Source organism: Chlorocebus sabaeus, chromosome 1 (genome assembly GCF_047675955.1).
Source record: "Chlorocebus sabaeus isolate Y175 chromosome 1, mChlSab1.0.hap1, whole genome shotgun sequence".
NCBI classification, from domain to species: Eukaryota; Metazoa; Chordata; class Mammalia; order Primates; family Cercopithecidae; genus Chlorocebus; species Chlorocebus sabaeus.
Window position 1 is genome coordinate 83,604,457 of NC_132904.1, and position 14,304 is coordinate 83,618,760.

General features: G+C 46.3%; 1 protein-coding gene and 2 long non-coding RNA genes across 5 annotated transcripts in view; 2 read left to right on the forward strand and 1 right to left on the reverse strand.

Annotated features, from left to right (window-relative positions):
• The window catches only part of FZD4 (frizzled class receptor 4), a 38,975-nt gene extending 27,599 nt beyond the window's left edge, over positions 1 to 11,376 (reverse strand). The window contains exons 1-3 of one of the 3 annotated variants that reach the window (XM_038005374.2): positions 10,918 to 11,376; positions 7,325 to 8,587; positions 1,818 to 2,118 (exon numbers count right to left, since the gene is read on the reverse strand). In XM_038005374.2, coding sequence (XP_037861302.1) covers positions 1,939 to 2,118; positions 7,325 to 8,587; positions 10,918 to 11,202 — 1,728 coding nt within the window. In that variant the 5' untranslated portion in view covers positions 11,203 to 11,376 and the 3' untranslated portion in view covers positions 1,818 to 1,938. Of the gene's footprint in view, positions 1 to 1,817; positions 8,588 to 10,917 lie in introns of those variants that run through there. The other 2 variants (XM_008020445.3, XM_008020444.3) reach the window with 2 other exon arrangements.
• Positions 11,377 to 11,719: 343 nt separating this feature from the next.
• The window catches only part of LOC103248177 (uncharacterized), a 60,129-nt gene continuing 57,544 nt past the window's right edge, over positions 11,720 to 14,304 (forward strand). The window contains exon 1 of the long non-coding RNA XR_503163.3: positions 11,720 to 11,832. This is a non-coding gene — a long non-coding RNA (uncharacterized lncRNA). The remainder of the gene's footprint in view (positions 11,833 to 14,304) is intronic.
• Positions 11,846 to 12,855, forward strand: LOC140712625 (uncharacterized). Its single transcript, XR_012094345.1, has 2 exons — positions 11,846 to 12,383; positions 12,544 to 12,855. It is a non-coding gene; the product is annotated as an uncharacterized lncRNA (long non-coding RNA).

Here is a 14,304-nt window from a genome sequence, read left to right on the forward strand (position 1 = left end):
TTCTCCTGCCTCAGCCTCCCAAGTAGCTGGGACTACAGGCGCACATCAGCATGCCTGACTAATTTTTGTATTTTTGGTAGAGACGGGGTTTCACCATATTGGCCAGGCTGGTCTCAAACTCCTGACCTCAAGTGATCTGCCTGCCTGGACCTCTGAAAATGCTGGGATTACAGGCGTGAGTCACTGCACCTCGCCCATAGGTATTTATTCTTACACACAGTTCTAGAGGTTAGAAAGCCAAGATCAAGGTTGTTTTCTTCTGCAGGAAGACTCTTCCCTGCCTCTCTCCTGGCTGGTGATTGCCAGCAATCGGTGTTTCTTGCTTGGCCCGTAGCTGCATAACTCCAATCTCTGTGTCAGCCTTCCCACGGCATTCTCCTCTCTCTGTCTGTGTCCACATTTCCCTCTTTTTTATAAGGATACTAGGTATTAGATAAGAACCCACCCTAATCTAGTAAGTATGAACTAATTTTTGACTTGATTTAATCTGCAAAGACCCTATTTCCTAATAACGTCATGTTCACAGGTATCTGGGGTTAAGATAGGGGGACACCATGCAACCCATAGGAGTATAAAACAAAAACAAAATAAATCCCTGTATAAAATAAAAATACAACCAAAACCCAGAACTGGGCATGGGAGGACCTGCTAACCAACCTTCTCCAACCCCTTTGGGTTGTCCTTGCCCTCTCTACATCTTTGTTTCTCCACTCTAAAGGAAGGTCATCAGGTCTGCCCTACTGACTTCAGAAATGCCAGGAGAATAAAATGAAATCATGTAAATGAAAGTATTTTCTATTCAGAAAATGTTTCTTTAAGTGCAAGGAATTAAGAATCCATTTGATTGTGTTGACTTTCCTTAACTTCATAACTACTTAATGAAGAGGTAATGGAAAGAGAAACACAGCCCTACTGGGAAAACCATTTAAATTACATACTTGCCTTCGTTTAAGGTTTGAGATAAGTGTCCAGTAGCAATCTGCAGATAAGGAGAGTAGTATTGCAGATCCTTGTTCAATGGGATTTTTACTCGCACCAAAACAGGGTGGTATTCAAGCGAAGCTAAAGGGTGGCAAGCAATTTAAAAGCAAACCAAGAGGCCAGACGTTCACATCTGGGCCATCAGCAGACGGTGATGGCTCTCCTTCCCTCTGTCTGTGTGGTCTATAATATTACTGGCTCCCATAACAATATCCTCATAGTAGCTTTGAATTTGCTTTGTCTGATGACTTTTCTGGATATGGCGGCACAGACCACACAATTTATAAAATTAGCTAAAGAAGCCACTTTTCTGATTGACAAATGTGGCATATGCCCACGTATATTACACAAACAGAACCACTGTGTAGCCAGAAAAAAAAAAAATCTGAAGGAAAAAAAAAGCCCCCTTTCCTTTCCCTTTTTTAAGAGGCCAAAAGTTCTAGCAATGATGGGAAAACTCTTTTTTAGGCCATCAGATTAAGTCAGTGGGGCTTGGAAGGCAAAGATAGCCACATGCATTGAAAATGCCAGAAAAAGAGGTGTCATTGGGATAACAACTTGAGAACTACAGTTATATCCAAAGCATCATGTGACCTACTTGAGTGTTACTGATGCCCATATTAGTAATCAATTCTGTTGACCTTGGACTGTGGGGGTTTGCTGACCCAGGAGAAATCCCACAGGGGAAAAAGAGCCCCAGCAAAAAAGAAAGAGGCCCTCAGAAAGCAGTTCCCAATCTGCCCTGCAAACTGAATCCTCTATTTGTCACTGCTGGGTGTATATGCTTCCTAGTGGCTGTCATATACTTTCAGAAATATGCCAAGTCACACACAAGCTAACAAACAAAACTTTATTTTCCTTTAATACAAAAATTAAATAGCAAGGGGTTTTCTTTGTACAGTGATAAATTAGAAATTTACAGTACAGACATCGAAGCAGACATACTTTTGTACATCCTTAAAAGCAGGGTCCATTTCCTTTGAAATTTAGCAATTCATTCAGGGCATGTGTAGCAGGAAGTTTGCCTGGTACCTCTTTGTCAAACATCTGAAAGCCCCCCGGATTGGCTTCAAGGTTCCTGGAGCTGTGGGGTGGCATGAGGATCCAAGAAACGCCACAGAGCATCCAGCCCAACAGCTGCACAGAGCAGGGGGAGTCACATGTTATCTTTTTGCAGATTACACCTAATATTTAATCAACCTTTCTTACAAAGAACTCAAGGGGCCTTCATTCTTTAACCTTTTCAAGCCTCACAACATCCCTGTGAGGTAGACAAAATTCAGAAACACCTCCATGCCTCACTGGGAGAGATCTAGAAAGCAGCTTACCCCTCCCAAAGCCCACAGCCAAGTCAGGGCCCCGGCCTACTTGTACGATTTGAAAACTTTCACAACCTGGGAGAGAAGATGGACCCAACCTTTGTGGGACAGAGTGGCTCTTGCCCCTCTTTTCAGAAGCCTTCTAGGATGACAGTGGTCATGTACTGAATATTGTAGGAGAGCAAGGAGGTATAAAAGCTTTGAGGACATGGCTCATACAGGACCCCAAAAAGGTCCTCTACAAATTGCCTGGGTAAATTCTGGGAATTGGCTGATGCAAATAAGAGAAAAAAGGTACATCAGAAACAGAAACAGGCTACTATCAGGGCAACTGAGCTTGCCAAGGGGAAGAGGCATGTCAGGGCATCTATAAGTCATTTGTCTCCTGGTACTGTCAAGTGTGTAATCACTGCACAAGTGCATGGCAAGAGACAGCAACAGAAAGCTCTATGTAGGCTAGAGTGAAATGAAATCCATTATGTAGGGCTCTAGTATCTGATCCTTGGTAGGAGCAAAATGCTCTCCAAGTAGTTTCCAAGATCTATGACCTAACCCTGGAGGAATAGTGATAACTCAGGTCATTTGCAAGACATAATACAAACCCAGATGGGAACTCTCAACTCAAATAAAATAAAGGAACCAATAGGATTTTCAGAGTCCAGTGACTCGACATGATTGACTGGAATAGCAACTCTCTCCAGTGTCCTCCATCACAGAACAAAATACAAGATGTAAACTGATTTTAAGAGGTTCCTTCCAGGCCAGGTGTGGTGGCTCACACCTGTAATCCCAGCACCTTAGGAGGCCGAGGCGGACAGATCATGAGGTCAGGAGTTCGAGACCAGCCTGGCCAACACAGTAAAACCCCATCTCTACTAAAAATACAAAAAGTAGCTGGGCGTGGTGGCAGACACCTGTAGTCCCAGCTACTCGGGAGGCTGTGGCAGGAGAATCGCTTGAACCTGGGAGGCAGCGGTTGCAGTGAGCCAAGATTGTGCCATTGTACCCCAGCCTGGGCAAAAGAACAAGACTCTGTCTCAAACAAACAAACAAACAAAAAAGAGGTTCCTTTGACGGTCTGTGCTCTGTGGCTCCCTTCCCTAACTGCAGCTGTGGCCACCTCACCAGAAATCAAATATTGTACCGGCCTGGTGAAATCCCTGAGTCTGTTCCTCTAGGGCTGAGACTGCTGAGCTCATCTTTGTGTCCTCAGGTCCCAGCTTGGTTCTCAACACAATAAGCATTTAATTCAGTGACCATGAGGATGCGGGGAGCCAGAGAATATAGAGCTAAAGGTGCTGAACAGAATCTAAAATCAGAGTCTAGACACACGAGCTTCCCAGAACCTGAGTTTGGGGAGTGCAGGTGAGAGAGTGACCTGGGAGAGGAAAATCAGAGAGCATCTCTGAAATTTAAAAAATGTCACCCCTTCTCCAGTTTCAGGCCCAAGTAAGTTGCCAGTTCAGAAATAGTCTCAGTGATCAGGAAATGGGTCTCCATAAAGGAAAGAGGATATGAATCAACCAAGAAGATCAAGCAGATGGTTCTGGCCAGCACCATTCTACTCCCATGTTTCCCTGCCCTGAGGTTTGGCCTATATAAGCAGGAGAAAGGAGTCTACCAGAAAGGACGCTGGATGGAGGTGCCATTGCAACATGTTTAATCTCTGGAGGCCAAGGGATTTCTGAGGAAGCTACAATCATACCTATTTACTGCAGGTTTCATAGAAAAAAAAACAATGCTCACCTTCTCTCTAGCAAGATGCTGTCCTCAACTACACCCATACAAGTCACATGGAACGCCCTAAGCCCTGAATTGCCAGCAAAGCCAAAGCAGATGTGTGGGCCCATGTCCTTGTGGACTACTCTTATAGTCTTCCTAAGGGATTTCTCCAGAGATTGTCATGAAGCAGAGCTGATGCTTTCTGTTAAAACCACCTGTAACTGACTTGGAAGGAATCCTGGGAAAAGGATGAGAGATGTGTTAAAGGTAGAGAGACCCAGGCTGGGTGTGGTGGCTCACACAGGCAGAGATTTACGGAATGGAGACAGTGAAACAGATGGGAATTCCAGAGGTCCCTGCTCCTTTCCCAGAGGAACAGTAAAGTTCTGCAGACCTGGGTGCGTCCCCACCCTAGATCAGTTAGAAGAACAGAGATTATCTATTTCAGGGCTTTACATACAGTTGGCACTCAATAAATACAACAATAACTGATATTTTTAACAAATACCGATTTAAGAAGTGATGGAGTTGATTGAAGGTCACTGGTAACTGACTCCTCAGCCACAAAGTTCTTTTCCTGAAACCATAAACACTCTCCATTGTCTGGAATGTGAAAGGAGAGGCCTATAACCCTGTAGCATTGCTAAGGCTACTAATCCAAATGGCCACTTCTGATCAAATACACTGTGCCCTGAAAAGGTAAGAGATTTGTGGAAAACGCATGTCAAAACCCAAAACATTGTCAAAACACTAGCTCCAGAACTCAAAACTCAGAAATCAGGTGCCCAGATTCACACAAGTGCTCTTTTATTGTTATTATTTAGTCATTGACAAGCATTGATCACCTACTCCACGCCTGGCTTTCTGTTAGATGCTGCCTTGGTCACACAATCACTGACACGTTACAAAGAAAACTGCATTACAAACCTCTATACTCTAACAGCAAGACCAGTCCCCTACCGCCTGGTCTTCCTTCCCCTGCCTGGGCCAGACTCCCTGCACAACTCCCAAGACACCAGAACAGAGCGTGAGTAAGGGCAGGCTCTGCCCCTGGGTGCGTGCTCCAGGGCCCTGGACAGTTATGGGAACTGTCTACAAGCAGCACAGGGAGTTCACATTTTATATTTCATAGGCAATGGAGTATCAGATGGAGTTAAAATGGTTCTTCCGGGGATCAATTCTCATGCTCCTGGAGCCTGACCCAGAGTCTAGCCAAGGTACTCAGACTGGGCACAGCAGCAGAGGCCACCTGTGCCCATTTAGCTTCAGTCTCAAAAGCCAAGACTTTGCCTTCCAAAACATACGATGGACCTTACATGCATCTTGATGTCAGAGAGCTCAAGAACCACACAAAAACGAAAAGGAAAGAAGAAAGGGAAATGTCAGACTATGGGCATAAGGCTCAAACCACATTTTTAAAACAGAGGAAATGCTTATTTCCAGAATTTGACCACCTGTTTGGAATTCTGAGTCCCTGGAAATGTTTTTTTCAATCACACAAAGTGTGATTGGGAAAAAAAAAAAAAAAAAAGAGCTTCCCTTCCTATTTTTTTTAAGGCATGAATTAATAAATAAGTCATTGCAAAGCAGTTGCTGAAGCAGACAGGTATGAGTTACAAGGAGTGCAACCTGTGACAGTCAACAATTTGTCCCCAAGATCTCATGATTAGAAGGCCTAAGGCAAGGTAAGAGAAAGGCCAGTTACAGTTTTAAGAGAAGTGCAATTTTCAAGCGGCTGCTGGGGGTACCCCCTCATGAAGAACGTATAGCATAAATTTTAAAAGCTTTGGATACCTCTGCTAAAGGCAATTAAGACCTGGGCTATTAGAGTTTGCAGTTCATTTCATATGGTCTACACTTTATTCCCCACTAACAATCAAGCTTCTGGCTGGCATTCTGGAGATTCATTAAGCACCATATAAATACTCCAGGCCACACTGCCTCCAATGAAATCTTACAAGGAGCCTTTGCCAATTACTAGGAAACAATTATGCACCAAGTAGTTGGATTAGCTGTCCTCAGTTCCCTTTATAAAACTGAAAAAGTCTCCATTGTCGTAAGTAGACCAGACTCTGATAACATTCTTATGCTTTAAAAAATAAAAAATAAAAAATTTAAAAAGGCACTATCATTCTGAGAATGCAAGTTGAAGTTGACCCTAGTTTTAAAGTCAGTTGAGTATACTATGTCATGGTCCAAGAATGTGCTTTTAATTGTAATTGACACACACAAATTACACAGCTAATCTGTGCGAATGCAAAGTTGCCAAGAAAGTTAACATTTCAGCTCTTCCAGACTGGCGTCTGCATAGATGCAATCACACAAGTAAAATATATTAAGTCCCCACCGCTCAATGCAATAGGTCTCTGGGGTCGGTCAGGTAAGTCAACTTAGTAAATCTCATTTTCCTTTGAATTAAGTGATTGTCAAAAAGTGAATCATCCTTCCTTTTCCCCTCTTTAAGCATGCTGCAGTGCAAAAATTCCTATAAAAATACCTTTTTTTTGAGTCATTAATATAAAATGAAGAAAACAGCAGCAGCCCAGAAGAGAGATGTTGAAATTTAAGAGAGGAAGAGAGAGAAGAAAAATCCACTGGATACCTTATGTGTGTGAGTACAGTACATTTGTTTGTTCAGACAACTCTGTTTTATGACAAAGGCACTGAAAGATTCTACCACCACCTCTTGGGAGTGCAATCCACAAAGTTCTAAACAGCAGACAGTGCACCACAGAAGATGTTTATGTTAGATCAGCCAAACTATAAAACTCTTGTAACACTTCTCTGAACCCAGCGTTTCCAGTGTTTATAGATTGCGTTGCTATGTGAAAGACCCAGTTAGTATTTAAAATTGTAAAGGGTTAAAAAAGTTAATCTTTCTCCCTGCAAGTTACCAACTCACAGCTCAAATCCCACCCTGCAGGGGAAAACAGTATCGCCCTGGACTTCCTGGAATCTAGGCAGGACCTCCACGCTCCAAGCTGCAACCTGCTAAAGTGATCAACGTTTTTGATTTTTCACAGCTTTGAAAGCCTCTAACTGGCTGTTCCATTTTGGATCATTCCAAAGTCTGCAGCAAAATCATTGGTTTTTGATGCTGGGGTTGGGGTGGGGTCTCTTAATTGTTGCTAGTTTGTTCAAACTGAGATTCACTGCATAAAACTTTTAGTAGAATTTCCTCCAAAATGCTGGCATTCCCTGCTTCAAAATGAAGAAAGCGTGGAGGCTGACTAGCCTTACACCACAGTCTCATTGCCTTTCCCAGGCTTCACCCAACCATTTCCTCTTTTCTCTCTCTTTACCTTTCCAGAATTCACCAATCTGTTGGAACACTTCTGCCACGTGTGAAGAGTTTTGGCAGACCAAATCCACATGCCTGAAGTGATGCCCACCAGCAAAGACATAAAAATTTTCAACATTTCAACAGCCATGTTGGAATCATCTGCAGAATACCGAAAGAGTGCCCAGTTGGAGATTTCATAAAAGTAACAGGCAATCACACACGTTGCAGGAACTGTGTACAGTACTGAGAACACCCCGATCTTGACCATCAGTCTTTCTAACTTGTCTGTCTTTGTCCCATCCTTTTGAAGATTTGACCGAATTTTGAACAAGGCCACCAAACCTGCAGCAATGAACAAAGTTCCAATCACCAAATAAGTAAAGAGGGGAGCCACCACGAACCCAGTGAGCGCATCGAGATTTTGGTTTCCAACATAGCACAGGCCAGTCAGTTCATCTGCATCCACCAGTCTCATAATCAAGATGACAATGGTTTTCACTGCGGGGATGGCCCAGGCTGCAATGTGGAAATAAGAGCTGTGCATTTCAATGGCTTCATGACCCCATTTGAGTCCTGCTGCCAAAAACCAAGTGAGTGTCAGAATAACCCACCAAATGGAGCTGGCCATTCCAAAAAAGTACATCAGCAAGAAAATTATTGCACATCCTGTGTTCTTAAGTCCTTCTTGGATGAGAACAGGTTCTGCTGCCTCTTCAAAATCACAGGATATCCTTTCCCGGCCTACAGTCAGCCTGACAATATAAGCAATGCTATAAATATTATAGCACATACTGAGAAATATGATGGGGCGCTCAGGGTAGGAAAACCTAGAAGAATCGATCAGGAAGGTCAGTACTGTGAAGGCAGTGGAAATGAAGCACAGGCTGGCCCACACAGCCATCCAGATATCAGTGAACTCCTTGGCTGAGCGGCTGTATAAGCCAGCATCATAGCCACACTTGAGAACACAGTTCAGGCTCCTTTTCACCCAGATGTACTGATCAGAATTGGTTCCCACAGAGTGACACTCTTCCCCAGGCTGGATGGGGGTTTTGTGAGGTAAGGGCACTTCTTCATCACCTGGCCCTTCCATGCACATGTGGTTGTGGTCGTTCTGTGGTGGGAATTTGCTGCAGTTCAGACTCTCTGGCCAGGCAAATCCAAATTCCTTCAGGACGGGTTCACAGCGTCTCTTGACTGAAAGACACATGCCGCCGCACGGGCCAATGGGGATGTTGATCTTCTCTGTGCACATTGGCACATAAACAGAACAAAGGAAGAACTGGAAAAGTAACAAAATGAACAAAAAAAAAAAAACACAAAAAAAACAATGACTTGGAAGTTTGACCAAATGCTCCCACAAAGCTGAGTTGAATGCTTCCAGGCAATGTACGTATCTACTTTTAAACCAACCTATGGGGAGTCTGTCTGTTTACTCTGACCTCAAACAAGGATGCCTGATAATCCATCACTTACACACTTTTCTTAGTTTGGCTCTAGTAATCCTTTCCAGAGGGATGTACACAAATAAATAAATAAAATAAATAGGGTGTGAAGAATTGCATAAGCCCTCTTTGCACAACACTTGAAATAAATTTTAAAAAACTGGCTTTCAATCTCCTTCCATTTTAGATACTATTTGAAAAAGCTAAAGAAACTAATATGACTCATTATTTTTATCCCCATTTCTTTTATCATTTTAAAAATAAAAGTTAAAAAAAATGTAGATCCTGTTAGTATTCTCTTCTCCCTACTTTACCCCTTAAAAATTTGTTTAAACTAGTCCCATACTGAAACAAAAAATGGCCCAACTGAGACACTGTTAGATTCAAGGATTGGATGCAGATTGAGGTCTCTGGTCACTAGGGATTTGTTTGGCCAGGTTTCCTCAATGAATAATAATGAAGCACAATAGGAAAATGTAAATGTTAAGTCGCTGAAACTGCAATACCAGCAGGGGAGAGTCCAGTTGCTGTCCTCAATTCCTCCAGCATTGATAAACAGTCTGCTTGGCTCCTTACAGATGTTGTCTATGAAGTCTAGAGTTACAAGTAACTATTTTCCAGCATGTAAAGGGATCCAGTCTTGTCCTTCAAAACAGCTTGGCCGCTTTCCCCAGGATACATGTAATTAAAAATATATATCCCTGCAAAAGCTGTTTCTCCAACAAATTGCCACTGATGTCAGGATATGTGCTGTTTCCAAACTGAGAGCTGGAGGATCATTTCTTAAGCTTTTATAACCTAGTTCTAAAATTCTGGAACTTCCAAAGGGATATTTCAGCAGCAACAGGTCTAATCCCGACCATCTTTCCAAAACCACAAACCAAGTTTTAAAATGACCTATGTAAAAACATGCACCTAGTAAGTAAGCTATATGTCTGTTTCTTATCTCTCAGAAGTTACAGCCAGAACCACAGATTTCTTTTTTTTTTTTTTTTTTTATACGGAGTTTTGCTCTTGTCGCCCAGGCTAGAGTGCAATAGCGTAATCTTGGCTCACTGCAACCTCCACCTCCCAGGTTCAAGAGATTCTCCTGCCTCAGCCTCCTGAGTAGCTGGGATTACAGGCGAGCACCACCACGCCCGGCTAATTTTTGTACTTTAAGTAGAGACAGGATTTCACCATGTTGGTCAGGCTGGTCTCGAACTCCTGACCTCGTGATCCACCTGCCTCGACCTCCCAAAGTGCTGGGATTACAGGCGTGAGCCACCGCGCCCGGCCAGAAACCAGATTTCTGAAGCCTGGACAACTAACGTGTACTTTTTCCCACAACTTCTCTGTTTTCTAAATTTCTAAAAGTCATCCAGCCTCAACAACCCAAACATAACCAATGTTAACACTTTAAAAATTTTCCTTTCAGTTTTTTATTACCTCAATGATTTTTTTTGTTGTTGTTGCAGGATTACAATCACCCTGTATATGCAAATTCTTATTACTGTGGAATAAACATTTTCCCTATCATTACATATGCTTTACATTTTTTAATGACTGCAAAAAAAAATTTCTTCCAATATACCAACCACCTTCCTGCAGCTTCTTGTCACCCTCCAAGCATTAAACCTTCAACTCCTGAGGATAAGAAAGAACTCAAGCCAACCCAACCACTCCTTCATGCATGACCTCTAAAACCCTGCGGGACGCCGTAAGGAGGGGCTATTCAGCAGAAAAAGGTACGGTAGTGTTTCATTTAATAACACCCCAAAAATAGTGGGGAGAGGGAAGGTCCGTGAGGGATGGTCTCCTTATCTCTCCCTCCAAGTCTTAGCTGCAGCTGGCTCCCTCCCGCTTGCCGACTGAGCACTGGCGGCCAGAATCCTTGGCAGAGATAACCCTCAGCTCCACTGGGGTTAGGGGTCTGGCCAGACATGGGTGGGCAAAGAAGAAAAACGGAAGGGCGGGGTGTAAGAGTGGGTTCTTTCCCAGGCCAGATGACTTACACAACGTTTTGGCTTCCAGTCCCTGAGAAAGTGGGGGTGGGGATGGAAATCAGTTTTCCAGGAGAGCTGTCTCCTTCAGGCTAGGATGATCAACTTGGCATGGGCTCTGCAAAGTTAGTTTGAAGCGTCCCTCCCCAAGGGGTCCTGCCAGGGGTGGGGGTGGGGGCGCCCACCTGCAGCTGGCTGGAGCAGCCGTACTGGATGAGCGGTGTGAAAGTTGTCAGCTGCAGCTCGGCGTCCGTCTGAAGCTCGTGCCCCACCAGGTTGGGCATCTTGGTCACGTTGTAGCCAAGGTTCTGGCACATGGAGATGCGGATGGGGTCGCAGCGCCGCTCCTCCTCGTCCCCGAAGCCCCGCACCGGCCCCAGGAGCAGCAGCAACTGCAGCAGCAACCCCAGACTGAGACCGACGCCCCCGGGCGCCCCCGGGACGCTCGGCCCTGCGCCCCGCCAGGCCATGGCCAGCGTTGGGGGCAGCAGCGGCAGCGGCGGGAGCTGCTCTGGCAGACACCCCCAGTTTGCACGGGGGCGCCAGCTGCCCGCGCTGCTCCCAGCTCCCGGGAAGGGAATGTGATGCGGCGATGAGGGGGCAGCGGCCGGCTCTCCAGAAGCTGCGCGCGACCGTGTGGGATATTAGACGTCCCGGGCCGAGGCCGAGGGACAGGCTGCGAGGGTCATGGCTGCAGGCGGCGAGCCCACAAGCCGGCGCCGGCCGCGTCCGCTCGGCGTCTCCGCGAGGCCAGCCAGCAGCCAGCGCTGCGCAGCTCTCACCGCCGGAGCCCTGCGCGGCGCTGGAGGCTCGCGGCGCGGCGGCGGGGCGGGACGGACAGGGCGCCTCTCCAATGGCCGGGCGCGGTGGGCAGCAAGGGGCGAGGCGGCGGGGCGGGGCCGCTTTCCCGCTGGAGGGGTCAGGCCCCCGCCCTCCGGCCCCCTCCTCCGGCCGCTCCTCCCTCCCTCTCTCCCTGAGCGCCCCGCCCCGCCTGCTTCCCCGCTCCTGCTTTCCTCCCACCCGGATCTAGGCGCGCAGGGGCTAGGCGGGGACTGAGCCCAGTGGCTCCAGCCGCGCCGTCCTGCCCTCTCCTCTCCCAGGTGAGAAGTGCGCCCTGTTCCGTCTGCCCCCTTTCCTTCCCATCTCCTTTCAACTGTAACCTAGGCCCGTGGCCACCTCTCCGTCAGGCAGAGGAACGTACACAAAGAACACGGGATTTGGATTTACACCGATTGTGGCTTTCAGTCCCGGCTGTGTGACCTTGAGCAAATTGCTCAGCCTCTCGGCGTCAGTCTCCACCTCTCTAAAGTCACTTGGGAGGATTAGAGATAAAGCGTAGAAGGCTTAGCGCGGTGCCTGGTACTTCGCGAGCCCACAGCTATTTTCACTCCCGACTAGAGGCGATCCGGGCCCGGCCTCTCCCCGCCCCCAGACTCGCCCGACCTGCGCCGGGAGCCGCCCACCTCCAGCCGCCAGAGGGGAGGCGCCCCGGAGCTGCGAAGCTGCAGACCAGCCGATGGTCTCGCGCTCCGATTTCCTCACCGTATGAAATGAAATTCCACAGGGGGATTCGAAAGGAAATGAGACCGGGACTCTCCGTGCTTCTCGGCCCGCCGCCCTTCCTGTCTCGGGGACACGGTTTCTAAATAAGGTTGGGAGGGTGAGAGGGCGGGAGGGGAGAGGCTTGACCTATGACTGGGGACGAGGAAGGCGCACAACCACCGTGACTCCTTTCCCGGCCTCCCGGGCACCCCCTTCCCACCAGCCTGCACCCCTTTTTTTCCTTACTATTCTTCTGCTTCGGTTCCTAGGGATCTGGGGATCATGCGACCCAGGTTTGAACCCAACTTTCCTGTCTTATTACCAGCCCCCCGCGGCTTTGTGCTGGTCCACCCTCTCTGCTTTCCAGTCGGCCAGTAAAACTCCCAGCAGGTGGATTCCTCAACCGTTCACTTGTTGCTTGACTGTGTTCAAGCTATGGTGCCTCTTTGAGCCTCAAAGTGGCCAGCTGTGAAGTAGGGAAATTCATATCCACCTCACACAGTTGTTCTAAGAGTTCAGTGAGATAATGCCTGTAAATCATTTAGCGGTGTCTGACACATAATGAATGCTGAAGAACTTGATGATTGGTGTGTGTGTGTGTGTGTTTTTCCAAAACACTAGGGGAGATCAATTCTGGGATAGCCTCCTGCTTTCCAGCCTGGTGCTAAAGACAGCTCTAACAGCCCCAGACTGAGGATCTGGGTAAAAGACTTTTCACCCTCTTCCTGAGATCTTTTTGTCCAACACTTGCCACTGTTTTCCTGGAACTGTTTTATGCATGTTTTTATCCTCCCATTTCAACCAATTCTGTGGCATATGGCAGAGGCTAGGTGCAAGTTGGAAGAATGTCTGTGCCACTCATATGACACTCATATTCTGTCTTGTATTTTTAGTCTTCTTATATTGGCAACGAGACTTGACTGAGGGCAAAAATGGAATCAACTTTTTTTTGGTATTTGGCTTTGTGCCTAGAACTGTGTTGGACACAGAGAAGCTGCATTGTCTCCAGTCAGCATCATAAACTCCCAATGAAGGAGGTTCCATTAGCCCCCTATAGAGATTAGGAAACTGGGGCTAGAACCAAAGTAATAGAAAATGACAAGACCAACCAAACCAGGGCACAGAAGAGGCTCTTCAAAGATGGGAGGCAGGGCTATTTTCCCAGAAAAAATTCCCAGCTGGAAATCAATATACTCAGCAATAGGATTGAATTTCTGTGTGCCTGTGCTGAGTAATGCATGAAACCCTTGGCCTACAGAGATGAATAAACGATCAAATGAACAGATCAAATGATCTATTAATCATTTGGGTTACAGAGATGAATACAAAATCAGATGAATAGATCAAATGAATAGATAATCCTCATCCTTTAGGACCTCACAGGAGGAGATAAAGGATTAACAAACAACAATAACTTAGTGTGCTAGTGCACAGATAGAGAATTATGGGTGAACTGAAGGTAGAAGTGGCTGAGTCTGGAGGGCTACTCAAAGGGGGATGACCTGCAAGATTTGTAGCTACTCAACAAAGTGAAGTTAGTATGCAATTGGCCCTTCTCATTGGGAAGAGAGGTGCTGGTGGGGTGTGCTTTGTGCTGAAGATATACTTACATGGTTTACTAAACAGTGAGGTCACAGAGGAGGACCTGTCCCTCATACAGGGCCTGGCACACAAGGAACATCATTTGTGCTGGGTGAAGGAATACTGTTTTCAAATCAATAACCACTCATATAGAACTCTTACTTTCAGACACTGTGTTACATGCCTAACATTCTTTATTTATTCCTCACAACTTGCAAAAACTGATGCTCTGAGAGGCCAAGCAGTTTGCCCAAGATTACACAGTAAGTCGTGGAGAAGAACTCGTGCGTGTCTGCCTGGCCCTAAATTCTGTGTGCATGGTACTGCTCTTGCAGAGGAAACTGCTTCACGCCCAGCCTAATCCATAAAGATGACCCTTTTGTGATCTGGACCCCTTATTCCTAGACCTGGCATCCTGCCTCAGCTTGCTTGAAGCAACTGTCTCCTTT